This window comes from Mus pahari, chromosome 6, assembly GCF_900095145.1.
Source record: "Mus pahari chromosome 6, PAHARI_EIJ_v1.1, whole genome shotgun sequence".
NCBI classification, from domain to species: domain Eukaryota; kingdom Metazoa; phylum Chordata; class Mammalia; order Rodentia; family Muridae; genus Mus; species Mus pahari.
The window spans coordinates 101,372,135-101,395,732 of NC_034595.1; the positions used below are offsets into that span (position 1 = coordinate 101,372,135).

A 23,598-nucleotide genomic window follows, 5' to 3' on the forward strand; every position below is an offset into this window, starting at 1 on the left:
TGTGTGTGTGTGTGCACAGCGAATGTTTACGTTCTCACCTTCATGTTTCAACAGCATCTCTTACAGAAATGTTAATTACAGGTTGGTAGTGGCTGTTCTGGGCAGAGGTTCCCATGGAGGCACGGTAATTGTTTAGGGTATTAGCAGCAGTAAAAGCTGAAGCTTCTGTAACATCTATTAAAACATTGATGCTGACTGCAAAAGCACGTGGGGCATAGGGTGCAGCATGTTTCGGTTCCTTTTAAAACCACATAGTCTTTCTTGTGTTTCTCTTTGAGAGTCTGTATTCATTGTATTATAAGAATGTTATAGATGATGAGATATTTGCTCCTGGGAGAAATACAGTTTTCCTCCTTTCTCAGTTCTGTGTACTTCTTAGGAAAAGATTGTAAGGAGTACAATCATGGCTTCTTCCTCTGGCTTATGCAGGCTATAGGGGAAAGAGACAAGCTGTGGAAATAGGCCTTTTTTCTTTCTTACGAGAGTTTTAAAAAGATTGGAGTTGATTTTGCTCATAGCAAACAACATTGCAAAACAGAACAATGAAAAACAGCTTTAAAAATACATAGCTTTGAGGTATCGCATGACGCGATGTTTTTCTCCTCTGGTTTGGGTTATACTAAGAGGTGTGTATAACAGGCCCTGTACTGTGGTAGGGTTTGCAGTATAAACAAGGTGTGTACTGAGATTGTAGGAGTACTGTGTGATACTCCTATGGTAGTACTGCTAAAACCAGGAAATCCAGTGAATTGAGACATGAGGTTAGAGCTGTGTACTAGTCAGTTAGACCAGAATAATTGTGCGTTGGAGTCTGAAAGCCTTGGGCAGTGGTTCATGAGCTAGTCTACAATGTGAAGGAAAGTGTGTTTGGACGTTATCTGGAGACCTGGCTTGTTTTCTAGGGTTTGCTTTGCTGTTTCTCAGGAGTCTGTGGTATAGAGTGTGCCTTTCCCTTCCTTCTCAGAAATGTCCAAATCTCTGTAACTTTTGTGGTCATCTTGTCTATGGGGTGAGCTCTGTGGCCTCTGCTTTAGCAATGTTACATTATCAGAACACATAAGGCTCTGCCATCTACACTGCCAGGTAAATTGACAGCCCACACTCTAACACAGCTAGACGGAGACCATGGTGGTGCAGAGCAGTAGGTTCTTACCTGAGCCAGGTCTTAGAAGGTTAGGGCTCCTTCCCCTTTCCCTCCTCTCCATTGTGTTCGGTTTGAGAACAACATAGGAAATTATTAAAGAAAAGTGAGAACTCCCAAGAATGGAGAGTGGGAGGGGCTCCAAGGGAGAAATACTCTAAAGAAAGCATTTTCAGGGGAAGTAAATTATGTGTTCTGTTGGGAAACATTGATTCTTTTATGCTATATTCATATAATTAACTTATTTCCATGCCAAGAAAGCTAGTTTTGTTTAAATATTGAATTAGAGTTGTTCATGGAAGAAGCAGACAAAAGTGGAGACTCAAGCAAGAGAGGTGGAATGGACAGTGTGCTGACTTAGAGGCAGGAGGAAAGGCAATCAGGTAAATAAAGATGCTCTGGGCTGTAGTTTTCAGAACAGATTTTAAGCAGTGAATTCTTCCTTGCAGTACTGATGATGGTGACAGGACTGTAGGCCTTTGTTGACCTGGCCTGAAAATACGAATTTCTCTGAAAGAATTTGGAATTGGGGAAACTGAAGTGCTATGCTAGTCAACAGAGGGCAGAGCTGAAAGGGTGAATCAGGAATTGCATTTATGATAGCAAAGTTGGAGTCAGCATGGGCAAGCCAGCCTGCATGAGCAGATGAGAGAGCAGAAGGCCAGAGGATGCTAGTGCAGCCGCTTGCTTTCTCCATGTCCTCCCAAGACTCGCTCCTTTCCACTAGGTTCTAGATAATTGGTCCACTTGGGCTAGATTGAATAGACCAAAAAGACCTGGAATAACATCCTCAACTCTTCTGTTGCCCTTCCAGAGGTTTCCAAGGTCACTTTATGTGGTCTACTTTGATGGTTTTATTCTTGATCATCAAAGTGTACTTTAACCCAAAATGAAGTTGGGAACATTCACGATCAGCCCTTCTACTAGCATTTGGTGAGAACTTGTTCTGTGTTCTTTGTTGAGCTCAACCAAAGGCACTGAAGAAGTACAAAATATTGTTTCTTCCTTCAGCAACCTTATGTTCTAATTGTAGAAGTTTTAGTGTTATTAATCATCAGCCACTTTTGGAAAACACCAGATAAGATTGATAGAGAGGAAGACATAACTTTTTTGTTATGAAAGGAACGCTTGTTTTTAGTAAAAATATTAATATTCTATAATCTCAAGTCTTAAGTGTGAGTGAAATAATTTCTACCTAGAAATAATTGTGGATTCTGAGAAAGTCAGCAGTGCATTGCTGAAGTGTGTTTTGACTCATCATTCGGTACCAAGATTTCCTGTTGCACAGACTACCAGTTGTTTGTTTATACCTAGAGTAGTACTCAGAGATGCTCTGATGGGAATGCTGTGTGAGTTTAGAAAAAAGTGTGGTGTGGGTTTCCCAAGATTGGGTAATTGTAGGATTATTTATACCCAAATGAAGTTTCCGGAAGAATTTATAATTTTTGTGGAGAGTACTTTAGGTTACATTGATTCATTATAAAACTGGAAAACTCATTTTTAAGATTAAACCTTGTCTAAATATGCCTTAACATCATTAACAGTATTCCAGTGACTTGTTTGTTGAGTGGCCTGACAGCAGCCATTCTCATGGCTCTGACTATGGAACAAGCAAAGACTTCAAGCTGCTAGTTCCTTAGATCATTTCACACCCTGCTGTGTATTTCCTTGTTATATCTGAGCTGCTTAGGGGGCAGGGTTGAAATTTCTCTTTGAGCTCTAGTACCCAGAAGCCACTCCAAAAATTTATTGTTGCCCATAGTCTTTTATTCCCCAGTCTCATGACAGTACAGCAGAAGAGAGCTGCAGAGAATTTATCAGCCAAGGGCCAAGGTTCTACATATCACTGAATTATCAGACTTATGTACTGTATACAGCTGCTTGATCTTACTGGGCTGTTTGATTGGTTACTCATTTTAGTGGTAGGTCAGTATCAAATTAGAGCTTTTTTTTTTTTTTTTTTTTTTTTTTTCCCAGTGAGATGGGGTGGGACCAGAAATCTTTATCAACTCGAGCTTGTGTAATTCAAAAATTGGGGTATGTTTGTCTGGGGCTGAGATGAATGTTGGTAGACTGAGTAGGTTGCTATTTTGAATTTTGACTTCATGTTTTCTGATTCTCATGTCTGTTCCACTAGTTGCTACCTTTAGTGATCTTAGTTGGGATGGATATATACCTTGCTTGTGACCTTGCAAGTAGGTCATATTTAAATGGAAAAATCAAGAATACAAGTTATCTAGGATAGGGTCTGCCCCCTCAAATGTTGGTGTTTCTGATATTATTTTTCTCCTTATGTTGTGATTAGTTTTCCTTATTTGTTTAAAAAAAATTGTTGTGTAGTACTTGTACATAGGTAAAGAAATGTAAAGAAAATTAATTGGTGCCAAACTCTTCTTCTAGAGGCCATACCCTTTTTTTTTTTTTTTTTTTTTTTAATGATACCTGTCCTTGTTTTTTAAATTTATTAAAAGGTTCTTAGAGTTGGGGCTTATGATTATATACTACTACCAAGTTATAAAGGGGTGTAGTCTTAGCACATGTAATTTGTAGTCAAGAGATGTGAGCTGGAATGAAATTCTCCTGTGTGGAGTTGGGTGAACTTAGAGCCTGTTGGCTGGAGTGTGGATGTCAATTTAGAAACGGACAGAGAAGTATCTACCTAAGTAGACTGAAGCTTTGGGAGTAAGTCTCAGGCTCGCACCATTCCCTCATCCCAGACGGCTGTTTTCACTGCCAACAATGGGCAGGATAGGCTATTTGGAGCTGAAGCTTTAATGGTACATAATTACTTCGAAGCTGGAGAATTCATTTTTTCCTAAATTTAGTTGGATTTTAGGACTCTCAAGAAGTAATTGAAGTTTTGCTTAATTGTGTGTATTTCTTTAAAATACTTCTAAATATAATTTACTGAACGTGTTATCTACGTGAAAATTTTCAGTGTGGAAAACTGCATATTCTAGTTGTTCTCAAGGAGTTTATAAGGTTCAAGGCAATGATATTTCGAGAAGTCTACTGTATAAGAGTATTGCTGAAGCCTTGTTCAAACATGATTCCTTATAACGAAATTTACAATTTGTATGTATATTTTGATATTTGTATTAATAATCACCTCATGGTGTAGGAAAAAAATGACTGAGAAAACTAGAGAGGCTCAGATATCATCTGTGTTTTCTGAGTTATATGAACAATAATTTGTCTTTAAAAGACTGGCTTTCCTTACATGCTTAGAATGTTATAATTGCTTAAACTGTTTATATATTTATAACAAATAATGCAAAGTGTTGAGAATTTCTCTGGAAGGTTTTTAAAAGTTGAAACTCATAATTTGAATGGAGTATTTGATGTTTGAATTTGATTTCTGGTTAATTGAATTCCTGAAAGAAGAGATTTAACTAGATATTCTGTTTTATTTTTTGTTTATTGTGAAAAAATGCTGACTGCACTATATACCGGACTGAATTATACACAGCCACATGTTCTACTTGGACTTTACTGTGCCCTATAGTCATGGAGGTTATGGCTCCTAATGCCATCTATTAAGGTGTGGAAGGAGAGATTCCACCGAGAATGGGTTAAAAAACAAAAACAAAACAAACAAAAAAGAAACCCAAGACTACATGTAGCAAGGCACTAACAATGATGTAATAGTAAAGCTTGCTTGATTACTTCTTAAATTACTGTATACGACAGGTTCTTACAAGTATGTGAATCTTGTGGAATTTTTTTACAAGACCATTTAGCACCACATGAAGTTGGAGACGTTGGGCTTTTATATGCTACCTGTGCTTGACTATTTGAAGGGTGTAGCGTGGTGCTGTCTGAGGAGTCTCCTGTGCTTAAGGGACGGTACTGGCTTTCAGAAGTTGCTCTTTATCTTTCTGCTGCTTTGAGTGTTTTTAGTGTTTCTTTTTAAAAATATTTCTAGTACATGCTAAGCTGATTTGTGGGGGGTGGTATTGAGACAGAGTTTCTCTGTTTAACCTCGACTGTCCTGGAACTTGAATATGTAGACCAGGCTGACCTCAAACTCACAGAGATCCACCTGCATCTGTCTCCCAAATATTGGGATTAAAGGCATGCCACCACCATGTGGCTGCTAAGCTGATTTTTTGTTGTTACTGGAAGAAATGGCTTTATTGAACTTGATAGGGATTGCCTGTTAGTCAAGTCTCCCCTTTGGGACATTTTGAAGAAACTAAAACTCCTTTCAATACACTCTGTTTTCCTTTCTGTTTTAAGCTGTTGTCTATCCTTCAGCTTGACAGAATTAGACAAGGAACTTCCAGGAGGTGGCAGGACTTCTCTGGCCACCCTAACAACTAGTAAGTGCACACCTCATGCTTCCAGCAGCTCTCCACAGAAGCTCTTCTGAAAGCTCAGTGTGTCTGTCTGCTCACGGTTCTCCCCTGTGTATCTGATACCTTGGAATGTTGCTTTTATGATGAGCCAAGCATGCCACTGTACTATGCTTTGGCATGGTTTTACGTCTTGGTTATTCTGAGGGGCACACACCATACTCTTAAGATGGACCCGGGTTAAAATACAGAACCAGAAGGGCCATACCGGTGTTGGCACTGAAATAAAAAAGCAATTTTAACTAATGTGGAAGGTTAACTCCACTTCGGTAACAAATTTTCCGTGGCTTTCTGCTCTTTACGGATCTTTGCAGACACCTGCTTGTGTGCTGAGTGCCCCTAGTAACCAGGATGGAGGTGTTGGGCACCTTAACTTAAAACTGTTTTCTCTTTTAGGTCCACAACTCCCAGGCCTGTTGCAGATCTCCAGCTCCTGCTTTGTGTGACCCCCCAGCATGCTCTCTGCCGGTGGCATCACAGCCACCACAGCACCTTTCTGAAGCCGGGAGAGGGCCTGTAGGGGTAAGGAGAATCCCGTTTTTAAAAGCTTATCAGTATTTTATATCCCATAGGGTATAAAATAGGATATTACCTCCCTTCCCAGAGCCCCTTTCAAAGTGTGCTGTATGCTATGTGTTGTTAAATGAGTAATAAGTACACGCACAGAGGAAGCACAATACGGGACTTGCCTTACCCCTCTAGGACAGTTCCAGAAGTTAGTGGGGTTTGGTGGAGGGTATTTTGGCACCAGCAGAGAGCATGCTGGGCTGCTGCAAGGAGCAGGAGCTGGCAATCAGCAGCGAGTATGGATGTTGGCAACTGAGATGGGGGAAAAGGGGGTAAGTTTAAGTCCAAGCGTGGAATGTGTCTTTCCCAAGGCTCATTTGGGACTCCAGGCCCACAGATCTAAACTTTATGGCCACTGCCCTCTTCAGGGGCACATTGTAGAAGGCTGTTCACAAACAGTGAGGCTTTTTCTTTAGTACAAGTCAAAAAGCCCTTGAGTGGCTGGGGCTGCGAATGGCTCTCCCTCTCCTGGCTATACCTCTTTGACTGGATGAGCAGAGTAGATGCATGAGATGCAGCAGGATGCAGTGGTGGTGCCCAGGAGGTTCCCTTTTGCGGACAGTGTGCACACTTGGTTTCCTTTCTCTTCCCTTTTGGAGGACTTTAATAATAACTTTTCTAGAAGACAGGTGTTTATTGTTTTGACTTGAGTACCCAAGTCTATCACTAAAGAAGCCCAATTAGACTAAACTAGAAAATAGTGCAGGAGGGTAGTCATGTCACATATACATGGGCAGTACCAGGTACTGTCAATATATGATCAGTTATTTAGGTGCAGTACAGGGCTTCTGTCCTGTCACTAAGAAAAGAGTTCTCTGTGCAGCTTATAGCATTCGTGCATGTTTTGTAAGGAGGATTATAATCCAGGAGCTGTACACTTTTGACATGTCAACATGATACAGGTAGACACAATGTGCATGCATCCTAAAATCAGTGTCATGAATGTGCTGTGAGAAGATGCAGGGTATCACAAAGAGCACATGTAAATGATGCTGGGGTAGAGATAAAGGTGTGAAATAGGGTTGAGATCTCAGAAGATTAGAGGCTGCACTAGGTAAGATTTTGATGGCTTGGTCAGGAGAGAACTTTTCTTCTGAAGGCTTAGAAACAAATCCAGCTGAGCTCTTAGGAGCCATTGTTTCAAAAGATTGACTTGGTAAGGATATGCAGTATATAAAAGGGAGTCTAGCTTGGGGGATAGGGCTGTCTTCCTTGTGTACAATGAAGGACATGTCTATAGAGATTGCTGGTATAATAAGCTGGGCGTGACCATGCATGCTTGAGGTCTCAGTATGGGAATGCTGAAGCTGGATGGTTTTGAGTGAGGCCATAGAGTAAGACTTGTTTAACACTCCTCCGTCCCCACCTCTCGAGTGTAACAGAACCAGGAGGAATGCTTAAAGCAACACTGCTAGGGATGCTTGCAGAAATCACTAGGAATCAGACCCACCAAAAAGGATTCATATGGAAGCCTTAGATTTCTTGTGATAATAAGCACTCACAGTAGAAAGTAGGACCTGCTATAGTGGGTAAAATTCTCAGAGCCAGAGAATTTACATCTTAAGGGAAGAAAATTAATGGTGTTCTGACTGCTTACCTGTGAAACTTCAGTCTTAGACATATTGTTCTTTTGTATATCTGAGAAATAGTGGCATATCTTTAGGCTGGTTTGTGTATTTATTGTGGTCAGTGTGGTGCTAGCTTAGACACTCTTATTTACTGTGCTGCTCGTCAGGGGGTACTGAACACTGAGCTTTAGTAAACTTTCATCTTGGCCTTAGTGATGATCAGTGTTGACGTTTCTCTGCATCCACTGAGGATTTCAGTACATTCATTATTAGTGGAGTCCTTGGATGGCTTTATCAGGGTAGATTGGACAAGAGTCAATAACATGATGATCAGTCTTCCTTAGTCAGATGCTGCTGCATAAGGCTAATTGTATTGATTGTTCTTTAATGGTGTTTTGTGCTGCCAGAGTCATTCTTGCTGGATCCAGTTGGCAGAACCCCCGTCCTCATGTGGAGCCCCCATAAATTTTGCAGGCACACAGATCTAGTATAGTGTAATGAGAGAGCTGCTAAGAGAGAAAATTGATCACAGAGTTGAGGACAAAGACGTTAATGTTCCTTCTCATGATGTACCAGACGTCTTTGCTAACAGTCTATTTTGTTATTTAGTTTTATAGAATAACATTCATTGCACTGTAGTTTAGCTTTCTCTGCATATGCAGCAAGAAGCTGATGCCTCCCCTGTTCAGTGAGGGGCCGCTCAGGCCACAGCACAGCTCCTTTGTGTTAGGTTGTTGTCTTTCCACTAACCCCGTGCTACTTTCCTTGACCTCTTAGGGATGTTCTGAAAGACATGCTACTGTATCTGTTGCTGTGAGAAAACACTCCAAATAAAGCATTGTACGGAAGGCTCACATGAGTGTTGTTCACTGTAGTTGGAAAGTCATGAGGACAGGAGCTTGAGGCATCTGGCTTCCTAGCATCCATGGTCAAGAGCAGTGAGTAGTAAATACCATGCCCAGCCAGCTTCCCGTTTCTGCGATCTGGGCCTGGGGTCCATGGTACGCTGTTCCCACATTCAGGGTCACCTTCTCATTTTAGTTAGCCTGATCTAGATAATCTCTCGCAGACATCCCAAGTCATATGTCCTAGGTGATGCTAGATCCTTCAGATAGACAATCAGCATTAACGGTTACGGGTGTTCATATGCTCCTATACACAATTTATTATTATTATTATTATTATTATTATTATTATTATTATTATTATTATTTTGTTGTTGTTGTTGTTGTTGTTGTTGTTGTTGTTGTTGTTGTTGGGACTAGGTCTCATTGGATTGCCCAGGCTGTTGTTGTTTACCTCCTGAGCTCAGGTCACCCTCCTTCCTCAGCCTCCCAGTTAGCTTTACTAGAGGCACACATACCAACATGCCAAGCTCACAATTTTTTTTTTTTTAAGGTTACATATTATTTTTATTTGTGTGTATATGCATGAGTATATACATGTGCACAGAGGGTGTCAGGGGCTCTGAAGGTTGAGTTATAGATGATATGCCTACTATGGGTGCTGGGACCTGAACTCCAGTCTTTTTTTAAGAACAAGCTCTTTTAACCCTGTGCCACCTCTCCAGTCCAAGAACCAACAATGTTCTGCTTGCTGTCTGACCTTTGGTGGTTCTGTCAATGCTATGTCGTCTGGGTCATTGTCTCTAGCACTAGTTCTTCTCAGGCGTGTTACAGCCTGCTCAGCCTGGAAATAGTTAAATATAGTGCTGATTTCTTAGATTAACTTCTTGTTGTTAGCAATATGGATCAGTCTACTTTAATCCTTTATTTTCGTTACATGTTTAAAGTAAACTGGGAAATTGTTTTGCCATTTTCAAAGCAATGGAAATAGATTTTACTTGACTGTTTAGAGACTGTTTAAAGAAGGCCTGTGGAAATCATAAGGGAGATTTCTCGGGACAGCTTTCTGTTGATTGATTGTTACAAAGACTATAAGCTGTATAGGTGACAAAAACTCTTCTTAAAATTTTTGTTTAATGAGTTCAGTAGGATTTCTGGAAGCATTTTTTAGAGCTGTGCTTCATAGAAATGGTGTTTCTTGTGGGGTGGTGGTGGTGGTGGTGGTGGTGGTGGTGGTGGTGGTGGTGATACACGCCTTTAATCCCAGCACTCCCAGAGGCAAAGGCAGGCAGATCTCATACCAGCCTGGTCTACAGAGGTAGTTCTAGAACAGCCAGGGCTACACAGAGAAATCTTGTCTCAAACAAAACAAACAAACAACAAAAAACAACAACACAGGAAATGGGATTCTGGACAGTGGGGGGAGAGTTGTATGTTTTCAGGTTTTTGAACCTGGAATGCTTTTTCTCCACAGCTCTGTAATATGTTTTCTTGCAAGTTTATAGATGGTAAGCTCTGTTTGCAGTTTTGTGAAATGCAGAAAAGAGCCTCTTTGACCTCATCTTTTCCTTTCTTACCTTGCTGTGCTGGGTTCTGGGCCCCTCTTTCTCTTCGGGGGATGATCTTCCCTCAGAATCCTTCTTCAGTCCTGCTTGCCATCCGTGCCTTGTCCTCTGCTCAGTTGCTGCATCTTAGTGCTCTCTGGTGGGAGCCATGGGGTGGGGCTTGTGGTTTTCATTTGAAATGATTCCCCCATAGCAGTTAAATCATACCTTTCACTCTTGTTACTGTAGTATTGACTCAGTCTTGCTGGTAGTGCTTTGTTCTGTAATCACATGACTTAATTTCTTTGAGCTTCAGTTTGTTCACTTGTGAAACTGCAACAGCAGCAGCAATGATGGTGGTAATGATGGTGATGATGGTGGTGAATTCAGTAGTCCTAGAGTCAGCCTCAGGGATCACTATCTTTCCCAAGAGCACCCCAAAAGATTCTGGGAATGTGGGTTGATAACCAGCTGACTGGGTGAAGTACGACCACGAGCATATCACAGATAGGAGAAAACCATTGTTCCGAGAGGGCTGTGGGTATACATTCTGTAATAGGGTGCTTGCCCAACAGGTCAGGCCCTGGTTCTAAGTCTGTCCCAGTCCTGCCACAAGAATTGCTGGTTTGCTTCTACTGACTTCCCCAACATTTTAAGTAAGTGTAATCTTTGTGCTTACATCTCTCACACAGTTGTGAAGGGCAATTTATAAGTTAATTTCAAATCAAACTTCAAAATTAAAAGAACCCTCAGTACCAACATTAATTCAGTTAGGATGGCTGATATTTATTTCTGAAGTAAATAGTTACCTGTGATAAAATGGATGGCTTTTAGCTCAAGCTGTTGGGAGCATTGTCCATGTCATGCGCAAACGATACTGTTTAGATGATGGGTTCTGTTGCTCTTTATTTTTACCACTGTGACTGTGTTCACTTGTATGAAGTGATTTAGCCTTTGCCTGGCACAGTGTGCTGCTGCATGGTCAGCTGCTCTAGCTAACGTTTGACTGCTATTGTGTGTAAGCTTTATTCTCCAACCTCCCCTCACACCCCTCACACCCCTCACCCCTTTTTGGTGAAGTTGTCTCTCTCCGGCTGTCTTAGAACTCACTGCATAAACCAGGCTGGCCTCAAACTCACAGAGATCTGCTGCCTCTGCCTCCCAACCCAAATGCTGGGATCAAAAGCTTGCACCACCAAGCTCAGCTGTGTAAGGCTTATTTATAGTCAGATTCCTGTATGTTTCTTTCTTTCTTTAATTAAGACAAGGTCTCACTATGTTGCTCTGGCTGTCCAAGAACTCACTCTATAAACCAGGCTGGCCTCAAACTCACAGAGATCTGCTGCCTCTGCCTCCCAACCCAAATGCTGGGATCAAAAGCTTGCACCACCAAGCTCAGCTGTGTAAGGCTTATTTATAGTCAGATTCCTGTATGTTTCTTTCTTTCTTTAATTAAGACAAGGTCTCACTATGTTGCTCTGGCTGTCCAAGAACTCACTCTATAAACCAGGCTGGCCTCAAACTCAGAGATCCATCTGCCTCTGCCTGCCTCCTGAGTGCTGGGAATAAAAGGTGTGTGCCAATATGCCAAGCTATAATCACCTGTTTGTTTGTTTATTTGTTTATTTTGTTTTCAAGACAGGGTTTCTCTGTGGAGCACTGGCTGTCCTGGAACTTGATTTATAAAGCAGGGTGGCCTTGAACTCAGAAATCCACCTGCCTCTGCCTCCTGAGTGCTAAGATTAAAGGTGTGTACCCCCAGTGTCCAGTTTATAATCAAATTCTTCTTATTTTTTTTTTTTCTTCTTCCGAGACAGGGTTTCTCTGTGTAGCCCTGGCTGTCCTGGAACTCACTTTGTAGACCAGGCTGGCCTCGAACTCAGAAATTCACCTGCCTCTGCCTCCTGAGTGCTGGGATTAAAGGCTTGCGCCACCACACCCGGCATAATCAAATTCTTAATAGCTCTGAACTTTGTTGAATTGATCACTCCAAAATATTAATTTGTTGAATAATTATAATTTAAGATTCACTTTATAGTGACAGCAGTTCCTTCGTCCCACCCCAAATATTGAGCATTGGTTGTCCCTGACAAGAGGTGACTTGGTTGCTTCATACTGTCTCCTTAGCTGGGTTGGGAGAAGCTTGCTTGCACTTTATATTTATAATTTTGGTTGCTGAGAGATTGAGTTGAGTGTCTGTTCCACTCACAAGGTACAATAAAAACAGTGCTTTGTTTTGTTTTACATAATTGAGTAAGGTTTGGGGCTTGTGTTTTATATGGTACTGTAACTGTTGTTTCCATTGAGGTCAGCCTTAACTGGCACTGTTAAGCAGACCCTAACAAATAGCTGGGAATGTACAAAGTATCCAGTGTGAAATTAAAACATTCATAAGAGAAATAGGAAACAGTGATCCTTGACAGACCTATTTAATCTGTAGAAATTGAAACAGCATTATGGTTACAGTGGCTCAAGTAAGAAGACACAATGCAGGAGGCCAAGGAGTCTATAGAGAGGGATGAAAAATGGCAGAGAATTCTAGGCTACTGTTTTTGAGAAATCGTGTGTCAGGAAGGTGCTGTGCTTAAATTCTTGATGTTTTCACTGAGCTGTGAGGCTGAAGATAAAACATCCCTCTTCTGCTGAGAACAAAAATCAATGCCCACCCCTGGCTGTGCTGTTATTAAGGGCACCCTCCTAGCGTTTCATTTCCTGGGATTTGCCTGGGCTGGTGATTTGTCCATGGGATAGGGAGATTTTTGAGGCGCTTTGTATTAAAGTCAGCTAGAGAATCCCTTTTGATAATTCCCTTCCACTTCACTATGCTCTTGAACAGATTTGTGATTTTCTTTTGTCTAAATGTCTTTGTGTATTCCTTAACTACCCTCCACCCCTTGCTTATCTTTGTTTTCTGTTCTTTTCAGCTCTTGATGCCTAGCTGACAAATCATTTCAGTGATACCCTTTGCAAGCACCACACACATTGGACATATTTCATTACCCTGCAGTACCGTTTAAGCTATACATTCTTGCCTCATGATGTAAATTAAGTAGAAAGCCAGGCTGGCTAGATCGGGTGGTACAGGCTTGTGTTATCAGCTCCTTAAAGGCTAAGGAGAAAGACTTTAAGTTCAAGGCCTGGCCTTGGGACTAAAGAGGAATGCTGTAATAAGTAAGAAGCCAGGGGCTTCTGGAGAGCAGAAGCCTGCTCAAGTGTGCTTGGCCACTGCATCTACTGGGAGAACTTAGAATCCTTTCTCTGTAAAGGAAGATAAAATGGCTTCAATGTTTCAAAATTGGTAGTGTTATAATGGTCATAGTTTTTGGTGGAGGTAGCATTGTTGCCAAGGGAAGGTATTTTTTGTTTTAACCCTCCAAGGGCAATGCTGAGTTAGAGACATTTCCAGCAGAAACAGGACGAAAGGCCAAGGTCAGTGCAGACAGCAAAAAGCAATAACTGCTCAGAGTTTAAAGTCTTTTCTCTGCTGTACTTAGGAGCTCTTTGAGTGGGAAGTAGACTCACAAGGAAAAGCAGAAAGAGAAAGAAAGCATTGAAATGTGCGTGTCCAGAGCAGTGGCAGTGGCCTGTGTGCACAGCATCTTGTCTGGAATGTGCAGCACCGCAGGGAGGCCATGGTGTGTGGGGATCTGAGACTTTCCTGGACAAGATGACCTTAGTTGGCTTTATGAGAACAGTGTAACTTGTAACCTTGCCAGACTCATACCCAGGCAGTGTCCTATGCTGCCTCACACTGGAAGGTTGGGGATGCCCGTTGGGTCTGTCTATTGCCATGGTGGGTAGAATAGTGTCTTGTTGTCTCTTGTATGCTGTCTGTCCACACAGTCCACCCCCATTGCCAGTTAGTTGTTTTCTCTGCCAGCCTGGCTTTAGAATGTGGATATGTTTTGGTTGGTGGAGCCAGTGCATGTGATTGTCGTGGTAGAGGAATGCAGCAGACTGACTCCTCCTGTACATCTTATCTTAGTAATTGAGAGTGCACATTTAAAATATTCAACCTGCTTTGTTAGACTGTTCTAATGGCAGTTGGAGTTCTTATAAGCATATTATTTTAACTGGGTAGACACATCACCCACTCACATTTACAGGACTGAGAACAAGGCACTCGGTGGTTCTATTTACTACTTGGATGAAGTGGCACTTCCTCTGCTCGCTCCTAAGGAAATAGGATTCCCTTCATGGTGTCAGAGCAAGAAGTTGAGTTTTATAGAAGAGGACCTGGGATATTTTTCATTTCATTGACTTCTTTTTGAGTTATGTCAGAGACCTGCGTAAACAAGTTTTTAAAAAGTAAACAATTGTTTTTCAGAATTGCACTGTCAGATTAAAAGTGTACCTCATCATGAATTACTGCCAGGAGTAGTAGAAGGTAAACCACAGTTCACTCTCCCCTTTAGGGACTCATGCCTTATCCAGTAATGCTTGTGGGCTGTTTGGCTGCTGAGGCTGCAGTTTCCGCTGTGGTTCTGAGTGCATTTGAGCACTGCCAGCATTGAGTGTCTGCACTGCTTCCATGGTGTGTCACTTGGATTCATCTCTCTAAGGGGAATTCCTTTCCTTACTCCCATTGGGTTTCTTCCTGGGGACTGACCCCAGGATCCTGTGTGAGCTAGGCAAGTGCTCTACTCTATGGCTGAACCAGCTACATCATGAGTCCTTCTGGTTCCCTCAAAGAGAGGGACAGGCCAGTGCAGGTCTCTAGGTTTTGTCATATTGACTTGTATCTGACATACTGACTGAGGATCTTTTGTACCGGGTCAGTTTTTTTCTAGGCCAGTCTTCAGTCTACAGAAGTGAAGCTGTATTCCTACATGCAGGTGCCTCCTGCCCCTCTAGAGAGAGCTACCATGTTTTGTGTAGTTGTCCAGGAATGATTACATTACCTGTTGATGGGTGCTTTATCCTCTCTCCTTGAAGATTTTTAAAGATTTTAAAAGTATTTATGTTTTTGCTTGCATGTATGCTTATGTACCATGTGAGTGCCTGGTCAGAGAAGTCAGAGAAACTGGAGTTAAAGATGGTTATGAGCCATCATGTGAATGTTGGGAATTGAACCTGGATGCTTTGTAAGAACAGCCAGTGGTCCTAAAGGCTGCTATCTTTCTAGCCCCTCTTTCTCCTTTTTTGGAATCAAAATTTCACAATATAACACAGGCTATCTTTGAACTTACAATCCCAAGTCACTTTACCAATGCTGGGGCTAAACTCGTGTAGTGTTTTACTTAGCCTGCTTTAACTTTTTTTTTTAAGTCATTATTTTATATACATGATTGATTTGTCTCTGTGTTCCATCTGTGTACCGTATGTTTCTGAGCGTTGGATTCCCTGCAACTGAAGTTAGATAAGGTTGTAAGCCACAGTAAAAGGTCTTAGGACCCGAACCCAGTTCCCTATAAGAGAAGCCAGTGCTCTAAACCACTGAGGCTTCTTTCTAGGACAGACAGATGCTTTCTATACACGGGCCTGGCAGGTTTGTGCTCTAAGGGCCAGATAGTAAACGTTTTGTTTTGTCTTCCTGTGGTAGCTGTTCGCTTTTGTCAGATGTTCCCTACACTCATGCTCACCTGTGTGTCTTTGTCCAGAAAGTACTGGGAATATTGGCAGATGCCCAGGAGGAGCTGGGACCCTTGTCTACAGGGCACTGAGCTAATAGAAACTTGATGATTCCTGGAGTTTTCCTCCTGCCTCATTGCTATTTCTATTGCTCATGCTGCTGTAAGGGTTGGGTTGTGGTTTGCACAGTTAGTGGAGAAGTGATATGATTCTTTCCTATGTTGTTCAGAGCTGGTGAGTTCTTACGTCTGTACCTACACCTACACTCATGTCTCCGTCTCTAACCCTTTTCCTTTTGATTACTTTATGAAGTAAAGCAGATAAGTGAGATGATCCTTGCAAGAAGCCATTGTCAGCGACCCTGGGAGAGTTTTTGAAACAATAGCTTTTATTGCTTGGAGGAGTTTAGTGTGTGCTGTCAGCTTTTTTTCTTGTTAATTAGCTTAAAAATAGAGAAATATGAAAGGTTTAATATGCAAAGTGTAATATGTTAATAAAGGTAATTTCCCTTGTTTTTTAATGTTCTAACAAAGTATTTATTGTAGTGGAAATATTTATGTAATGAAAAGAGGACTTTTCTGTTTAATCCAGAATCTAGCAAACAATAACTGATTTGAGAAACACTTTAGTCCTTTTTGTCACATGTAACATCTGACACCCATTTAGGTGAGGGAGATTGCTTAAAGTAGTTCACCATTGTAGATGACTTTTCTTTTTAACTAGACTGTTATTTAATAATATGTCTTTGTTTCTCTGGGAAGTGAGGATGACTTTATGCCATTAAGTATTTACTACTAAAGAATGTTCAGTAATCTAATCAATGGTGGTCCTTGGGATTTATTAATTTCATTTATTTATTTAGAAATCTCTTGTTTATATTGAAACACAATAGATTATAATCAGCCATGACACAATTTTCCAGTTTTTAAGAAATACTACAACTTGACAGATTTATCTAGAACCAGGGTAGTAGTTCAGATTTTGGGGGGTTTTGTTCTCAGTGTTACTCATTTTTAATTCAGTTACTGCATTGCTGGCTACGGTGTTTTGAGCCTAAACCCCGTGTGCCGCATTGCCACTCTATTCCCAGCTTCTAGAGAGGCTTGGCAAGAGGATCAGAGCCCAGGGATTTGAGGCCAGCCTGGGTAATATGAGGCCCCATCTAGAAAACAAATAAAAAGAAAAAAAATCACCTGCAGTTTCTGTCTTCCCATTTCCTTTTTAAAAATGCTTGCTGGCCTTATAAAAAGTGGTCAACTCCCAGTGTAGCCATTCAATGTCAGTTTGGCTTCCCCAGCTGACTGTGGTGTTCTGTTGATCTTTCTACCCAGTGGTGTATAGACTCATGTCATTATGAGTTCCCATCTCTAGCTTACATTGTGTTTTATATATGATTGTGATGAGGTAATTTCAGTTCACTGAGAACTAGATTGTTCATGGAAAAGGGGAACCCAGCTGGCTTCTTTTTTTCTAATTCTAAACGGTTAGCTGTGCTACTGAGACAAGCTGTTTCATCTGTTGGGGAATTGGTTTTCATAGCTGTCAAATGGAGATACCACTCACCCTGCTTACTTCTCAGGATTATTCTCTTGTGAAAAGAAAGCTCTGTGATGCTGTGTTTTGGAAACTTCACAGTGACAAATAATGTAAGCATGTGGTTTTTAGTGTTGTTGTCTGTCGTTCTATAAGATGAGGTGTGCCTCCATGGCAGAGGCTCCTGCTCCCTACTCTGGTCTTCAGTGAGGAGGTCTCATTGTGGCTGCAAATGGCTACTGAGACTATAGATGCAGCATACCCAATCCTTGAGGCTGCTCTGCCTCAGCTGTGGCACAGAGATTGCACCATCACCAATCCACTGTGAGATAAATGCAGAGATGGAGAGTAACTGATAGAAACTGTTAAAGCCGTTTGATACTCCTGCAGTGTTTTAATTGTACTTTGTAAACACATGGCTCTGCAGTGGACTCATAGTCACTGGCTGTCCACAGGCAGGGAGACACAGGTCAGAGCTTTTTGATAGCCTGACCAACACTGGGCTGCTTGAATGTTGAGTTTGGCTTTTCCCCAGGACTATAGGAGCTCTGTTACTGGGGAAAAGGCGCTTTTAGCTGTGTAGGGAACTGGCACTTTGATTGCAGCATTCAGAACCAGATCCCTAAACATGAACCTCCACCCAAATAGTAATGGCTCTGGGAGTTATAGCTGTTCCTGTTATTAGAGGTTTGTTTCACGTGAAAACCATATAGAAAGTGCTAAGAGCAGACTAGAGTTATGTAAGAGACTGTGGTATAGTTTATAGAAATAGGCCTTTTCTTTTCTTTTTTTTTTTTTAGAATTATTTAATGTATGTGAGTACACTGTTGCTGTCTTCAGACACACCAGAAGAGGGCATCAGATCCCATTACAGATGGTTGTAAGCTACCATGTGGTTGCTGGGAATTGAACTCAGGATTTCTGGAAGAACAGTCAGTACTCTTTAACTGCTGAGCCATCTCTCCAGCCCAGAAATGAACATTTTCAACAGATTTTATATATGTTTATTTTAATGACTTAGAACTAAAAATTTTGAGCTTCATTACAGTTTATTCTCATGAGCTAACATGAGTTATTTTCATGCAGGTAGTATGTGAAAAGATGACTTTAAAGAGATTTGAAACTAAGATGATCCTCTTGTGATCTTGGATGAAATGTATATAGGGTGGAAATCGTTGGTGGTGATTTTAAAGACAAGCTCATGGGAATGAAGTGGTACTGGGTATAGTGGCTCATGCTTGAACCTCCAGCCCTCAGGAGATGGAGTAGGAGGACCAAGAGTTCAGTGCCAGCCTAGGCTACATTGTGAGATAATGTCTCTAAAATAAAAACAAAACCACATTGAAGCAAGGGTAGGTCTAGTGCTGAACTGCACAGTTGTGGAATATTGACGTTAGTTAGCACGGGTATCTTCTATCTGCTTCACATAGAACCTCTGGCATCTGGTCTCCAGCTGAAATCTGCCTAAGGCGGGAAGCTTGCCTTTGCCCTGGTGGAACTGTTGATGTAGGTGTCCACCCCTTTTCCTGCATTCTCTGGCTAGCAGAGCTTTAGCTGATGCTTCTCAGAAGCAGAGCTCAGGTGAAGTGTAGGGTCAGTGCTTGCTTCTGTTTATCTTTTTGTATTTTCTAAATCTCTTTTTGCTCACAGAGCTGCAAACACACAGATAGATCATTTGTGTAGTTCATGAATCAATGGTCTCCCAGGCCTTTACTGGCTGCCTGTTCCCTTGTGGTAACAGTCCTTTCTTTCCCTACAGTTAACCGACACCCCGGTATAATCTAGTCATTTTTTTATGTCTCATTTTTGAGTGTAGCTTTCTAGGCAACAGGTTTTCTTAGTCAATGGTAAGTCGTCCAAGTCTGTTACATATAATCTGTCAAGTCTTTCCCTTCCTTGTTATCGATAACCAAGGGGTTTGGCCACCTGAGTTTTACTGTTTGCATGGCGCCTCTGTCCTCTGCACTTCCTGTATGCTGGTAGCTAGATCCAATTGTAAGATAGTCTTAGATTTGATCTATCAAAGCAGAATTATAGTTTGTTGTCTTAGTCAGTGTTCTATTGCTGTGAAGAGATACCATGACCACGTCAACTCTTGTAAAGGAAAAGCCATTTAATTGGCTGGCTTCCAGTTTCAGAGGTTTGCTCAGTTGTGGTCTTGGTGGACATGGTGCTGGCGAGGTGGCTGAGAGTCTGCATCTGTGTTCATAGGCAGCAGGGAGAGGTGAGTGTCACCTCCTCCAACAAGGCCACACTTCTTACAGTGCCACTCTGGTGACCAAGCATTCAGACCTGTGAGCCTATGTAGCTGATCTCATTCACAGGTCCTCATTTCTACACTGTATGTTCATCAGGAGCCACATAATATCTGATTTTACTGTATTTCTGTCCACTGAATTCTTAGAAGTTACAGAGTTGCAAGAGTCTGTGTTAGTCTCACTGGAGAGACTCTGTGGCAGTCAGTGTTCCTGCTGCTTAACCCAGGCCCAGCCTGTGTGAAGACTGTCTCTTCCCTTTATTATCTGCTTTCCAAATGCTGCCTACCTTAGTACTCTGAATTGGCGGATTTCTGTTAAAACTTGTAATAATTAATCTTTAGAGAAGCCAGATTGACCCATAGTTAATGGGTCCTTCTTGGGGTTAGTTCCTGATTCTTTTTTTATTTGACCTTGGAGTTGGATAGTTTTTCTTGACTGTATGTGAAGGTATTCCATCCTTGCACATGCCTACTGTAGAACCAAAAACTACCCTTCCACGAAATTTTCTAGTTTCTTTTTACTGGGAAATGATATTTCAAAAGCATTATCCAGTTTGTGTTTTATTGCTGTTGGATTTTTTTTTTTTTTAAATTTTAAGGCCTTTTGATTTATACTAAATGGTGTGAGCATGCATCTGTAACTTCAAGGGCAAACTAGTATGTGCACTGCACTGTAGTCCTGGTGATACTGTACTCCTCACTCCAGTCAAAGGTGATAGGCAGAGCTTGTACCTACTTCAGCTGGGGTCCACCGGTGTTCTCTTGGTTCCCAGGACACTGGTGTCAGAGTTAGAACATGTTATAATGATTGTCTTTATCTCATTTCCTACAGAATATTATAGAGTAATAATTACTAATACTGGTACTAGTACTCACAAATCTTAGAGGTGTAAAATAAGAGGTTCAGCCAGTTGTGGCGGTGCACACCTGACCCTACAAACTGTGGATGTAGAACACTACTGTCAAAGTCCAGTGATGATTTCGTTTTCTTATACTTCATGATGCATGATTTCCCCTCAGGTCTGATAGAGAGAATTTGAGAATGATCATGAGCTTCTGATCTTCCTGACCATACAGGGATTATAGTGATGCAAAAGTCCTCAACATTCACCATAGCATTTTGATGGGGATGGTACAGTGTAAAGATTGTGTCCAACTGAAATCCCCCCCCCCCTTTTCTTTTTGGTTTTTCGAGACAGGGTTTCTCTGTATAGTCTTGGCTGCCCTCTAACTCACTTTGTAGACCAGGCTGGCCTCGAACTCAGAAATCCGCCTGCCTCTGCCTCCCAAGTGCTGGGATTAAAGGCGTGCGCCACCAAGCCCGGCCTGAAATCCCTTTATTATCCTCAACGCTAGAGTTATAGGATTACACCATCATATCTGACTGCTTTGTGTCCTATATTAGTAACAAAATTTGTTACTATTGTTTGTGTGTGTTTGTGCATGTGATCCTGTGCCAAGGCACGCAGATGAGAGCCAGAGAACAGCATAACAGAGGTCAGCGAACCTTCCTTTCCTCTTCAGCCTTTTTCATCTTCTGTTTATTCGGTTCGTGTTTCTGGCGTTTTCATTTCTAGGTGATTTTTTTTTTTCTTGCTTTTTTTGCTTTATTTCTGATGTAGACTCTTTACTCTTTGAGCCATCTATTTGACAATATGTTTGTTTTGAAATTGTGTATTACAGTTTGTTTCTCTTAGAATGTCTGCATGCACATACATTTCTTTTTGCTTTCTTCAGCAGCACAGGTATTCTACTTTTTATTTTAGTTACTGATTTTAGGTTATTTTGGGAAACAGTCGCGCTGTGCACCCCAGGTTAGCCTGTACTTTATCTTTATCCTCTGCCTCCCCTGTAGCTGAGCTTACAAAGCTCTGCCCTGTAACATCAGATTTCTCTTGCTCCTTTTTTAGTGAATTTAATCTTCCTAAATTTTTTGACCAATGTGGTTGAGTAATATTGTTTCCTTTTAATTTCAGAACTTTCCTTAGTTGATGTATTGTTGCATAAAACAAAGAAAGCTGGGAAGTTGTAGCACACTCCTTTAATCGCAGAGGCAGAAAGAGCGAGAGAGCGAGAGAGGCAGAGGCAGAGGCTGGAAGATTTTCTGAATTTGAGGTCAGCCTGGTGTGCAGAGTGAGTTCAAGGACAGCCAGGAAGGAGTACACAGAAAAACCTTTGCCTCAAAACTAAAACCGCCATCTCCATCAAACCACAAAACAGCAATAACAAAAGTGCTGTCTTGACTGATTTCCAGTTCTTTCATCCTTGACTTTTACTGGGGCCTTTTTTTAAATTCTGTTTTTCCTGTTGTTGAAATTTCTTTCTATTACTTACAGCTTTTCCCTTGCAGTGGGGCCTTGTGCTGACAGGGGTGTGCTACAGGCTGCTGTTAGAGTCATAATGGACCAGATTCTTTCTGCTCTTTTATTTAGCCTTACTTCCTCTAACCTGTCTGCCTGGGCCAACCTTCCCTCCCTTCAACACATAGTTACACTTCTTTGCCTGTTGGGATCTTCTTCCTTAACTGTCACATTGCCCAGTGCTGGTTTTCATTTCCTCCCAGGCATGATAGTTGATGGGAGTTTATCCCGTCCTTGCTTATGTGCAGAGCTCATGGAAACATTTGAGTTCATTCAGTTGTGCCGTCAGCAGGCGTTTATTCTGACGTACTGTTGATCTGTTCTTATGTGAGGAATGTCTACAAACTATGCTGTCCCTGGAGCCATCCTCTCAGTATACCTGGTGTATTAGTTTTTATCGAAATGCCTTTTTATTTACCCGCAGGACCACAGATACTAATTCCTAAATCTTATAAACTACCTCTCATGGCTGCCAGCATTTGAGCATAAAGCCGTAAGAGGAGAACTAGGTACGAAACACAAGGCAGAGTCACACAAAGGAATATTTTATCCGTGCACCAGCTCTCCTTTACTCCTTGAGTTTCCCCATATAATAGCCCAGCTCATACCAAGTCAGATAGCAAGATAGCACATGCTGCTTTCTGTCAGATTTGGGTTCATACAGGGGGCCTTCTTTCCAGTCCTCCCTCCCTCCCTCCCTCCCTTTCTCCAAAGACTTATTTATTTATCGTATGTATGTGAGTACACTGTACTGTCTTCAGACACACCAGAGGAGGGCATCGGATCCCATTACACATGGTTGTGAGCCATCATGTGATTGCTGGGACTTGAACTCAGGATGTGTGGAAGAGCTGTCAGTGTTCTTAACTGCTGAGTCATCTCTTTAGGCCCAGGGTAGTATAAGACTGGTTATGGGACTAGTGTCCAGTGGCAGCAGGTTTATGTAAAGTTTTAAGTTTCCTGATTGTTACAGAGTATCCAAAACAGCAAGGCTTAAGTAGGATAACTTTCTAGGGAAATTTACATTGAGCCAAGGGAGTAATTGTGCCAGTGGATATTTGAGGAAACATATTTTTCTTTCTCTTAAATATATTCATCTGATGTAATATTCCATCAAACAATTAGAGCTTGAAATTTCAGTTTTCAAATATGTGATAGTCCATTGTAAATACCACAATAATTTAAGGTGTATTTGTTGGATAAATCTTATTTGTTTTATGTAAATGTACCAAGTATTATAATACTAGGACATGATACTTTCTAATATAGGCAATACCATACAAAATACTATTAACTTACCAAGGCAAGACTTTGTTTTGACACTAGGAAAAGCTGGAACCAAAAAGGTTCTGTCACCCTCTGGGTCTTGGGCTTCTTTGAGGGACAGGGCCCTCTTATGATTCAGACTGAAGGACAATGCTGCATCATAAAGACCCCGAATTAGAAGCCTCCAACTGTGTAGACATTGTATAGTGTATTCCTCAGGACAGACAAAAAGAAACTAGGAGCCTCCTTTTTAGAGCTTGATTTGAAATGCAGCCAGCTGCCAGCTGCTGACCTCTTCTGTGGCATGAGATCCCATTTTCTTGGGCACTGTTTACTGTGTGTCCAACAATTTCTCACTGCCACGTAGAATCTGACAGCTTTCTTTTGACATGGACACTGGGGCTAGACAGTGACTTCCTGACCTTCTCTCCTGGTTGTTTCTCCCCTTACTTTATAGAATATGAGAGCTTACCATGTTAGCCGTGACTGTTATGTGTATTAATTACCAGAGCTGGCTCTTAGTGCTTTCTTTTGGGAAAAGAAGGACACAGAAGGTCAGGGTAATGGTCTTGACCTGTGTCTGGGATCCGT

At 41.5% G+C, this 23,598-nt stretch overlaps 1 protein-coding gene across 9 annotated transcripts in view; it reads left to right on the plus strand.

Annotated features, from left to right (window-relative positions):
- The window catches only part of Rere (arginine-glutamic acid dipeptide repeats), a 330,953-nt gene that overhangs the window by 145,888 nt on the left and 161,467 nt on the right, over positions 1–23,598 (plus strand). For 8 of the 9 annotated variants that reach the window (XM_029540314.1, XM_029540318.1, XM_029540316.1 and 5 more), the window contains exon 4: positions 5,893–6,018. The exons of the other annotated variant lie outside the window; for it this stretch is intronic. In XM_029540314.1, the coding sequence (XP_029396174.1) occupies positions 5,893–6,018 (126 nt within the window). The remainder of the gene's footprint in view (positions 1–5,892; positions 6,019–23,598) is intronic. 9 annotated transcript variants of the gene reach the window in all.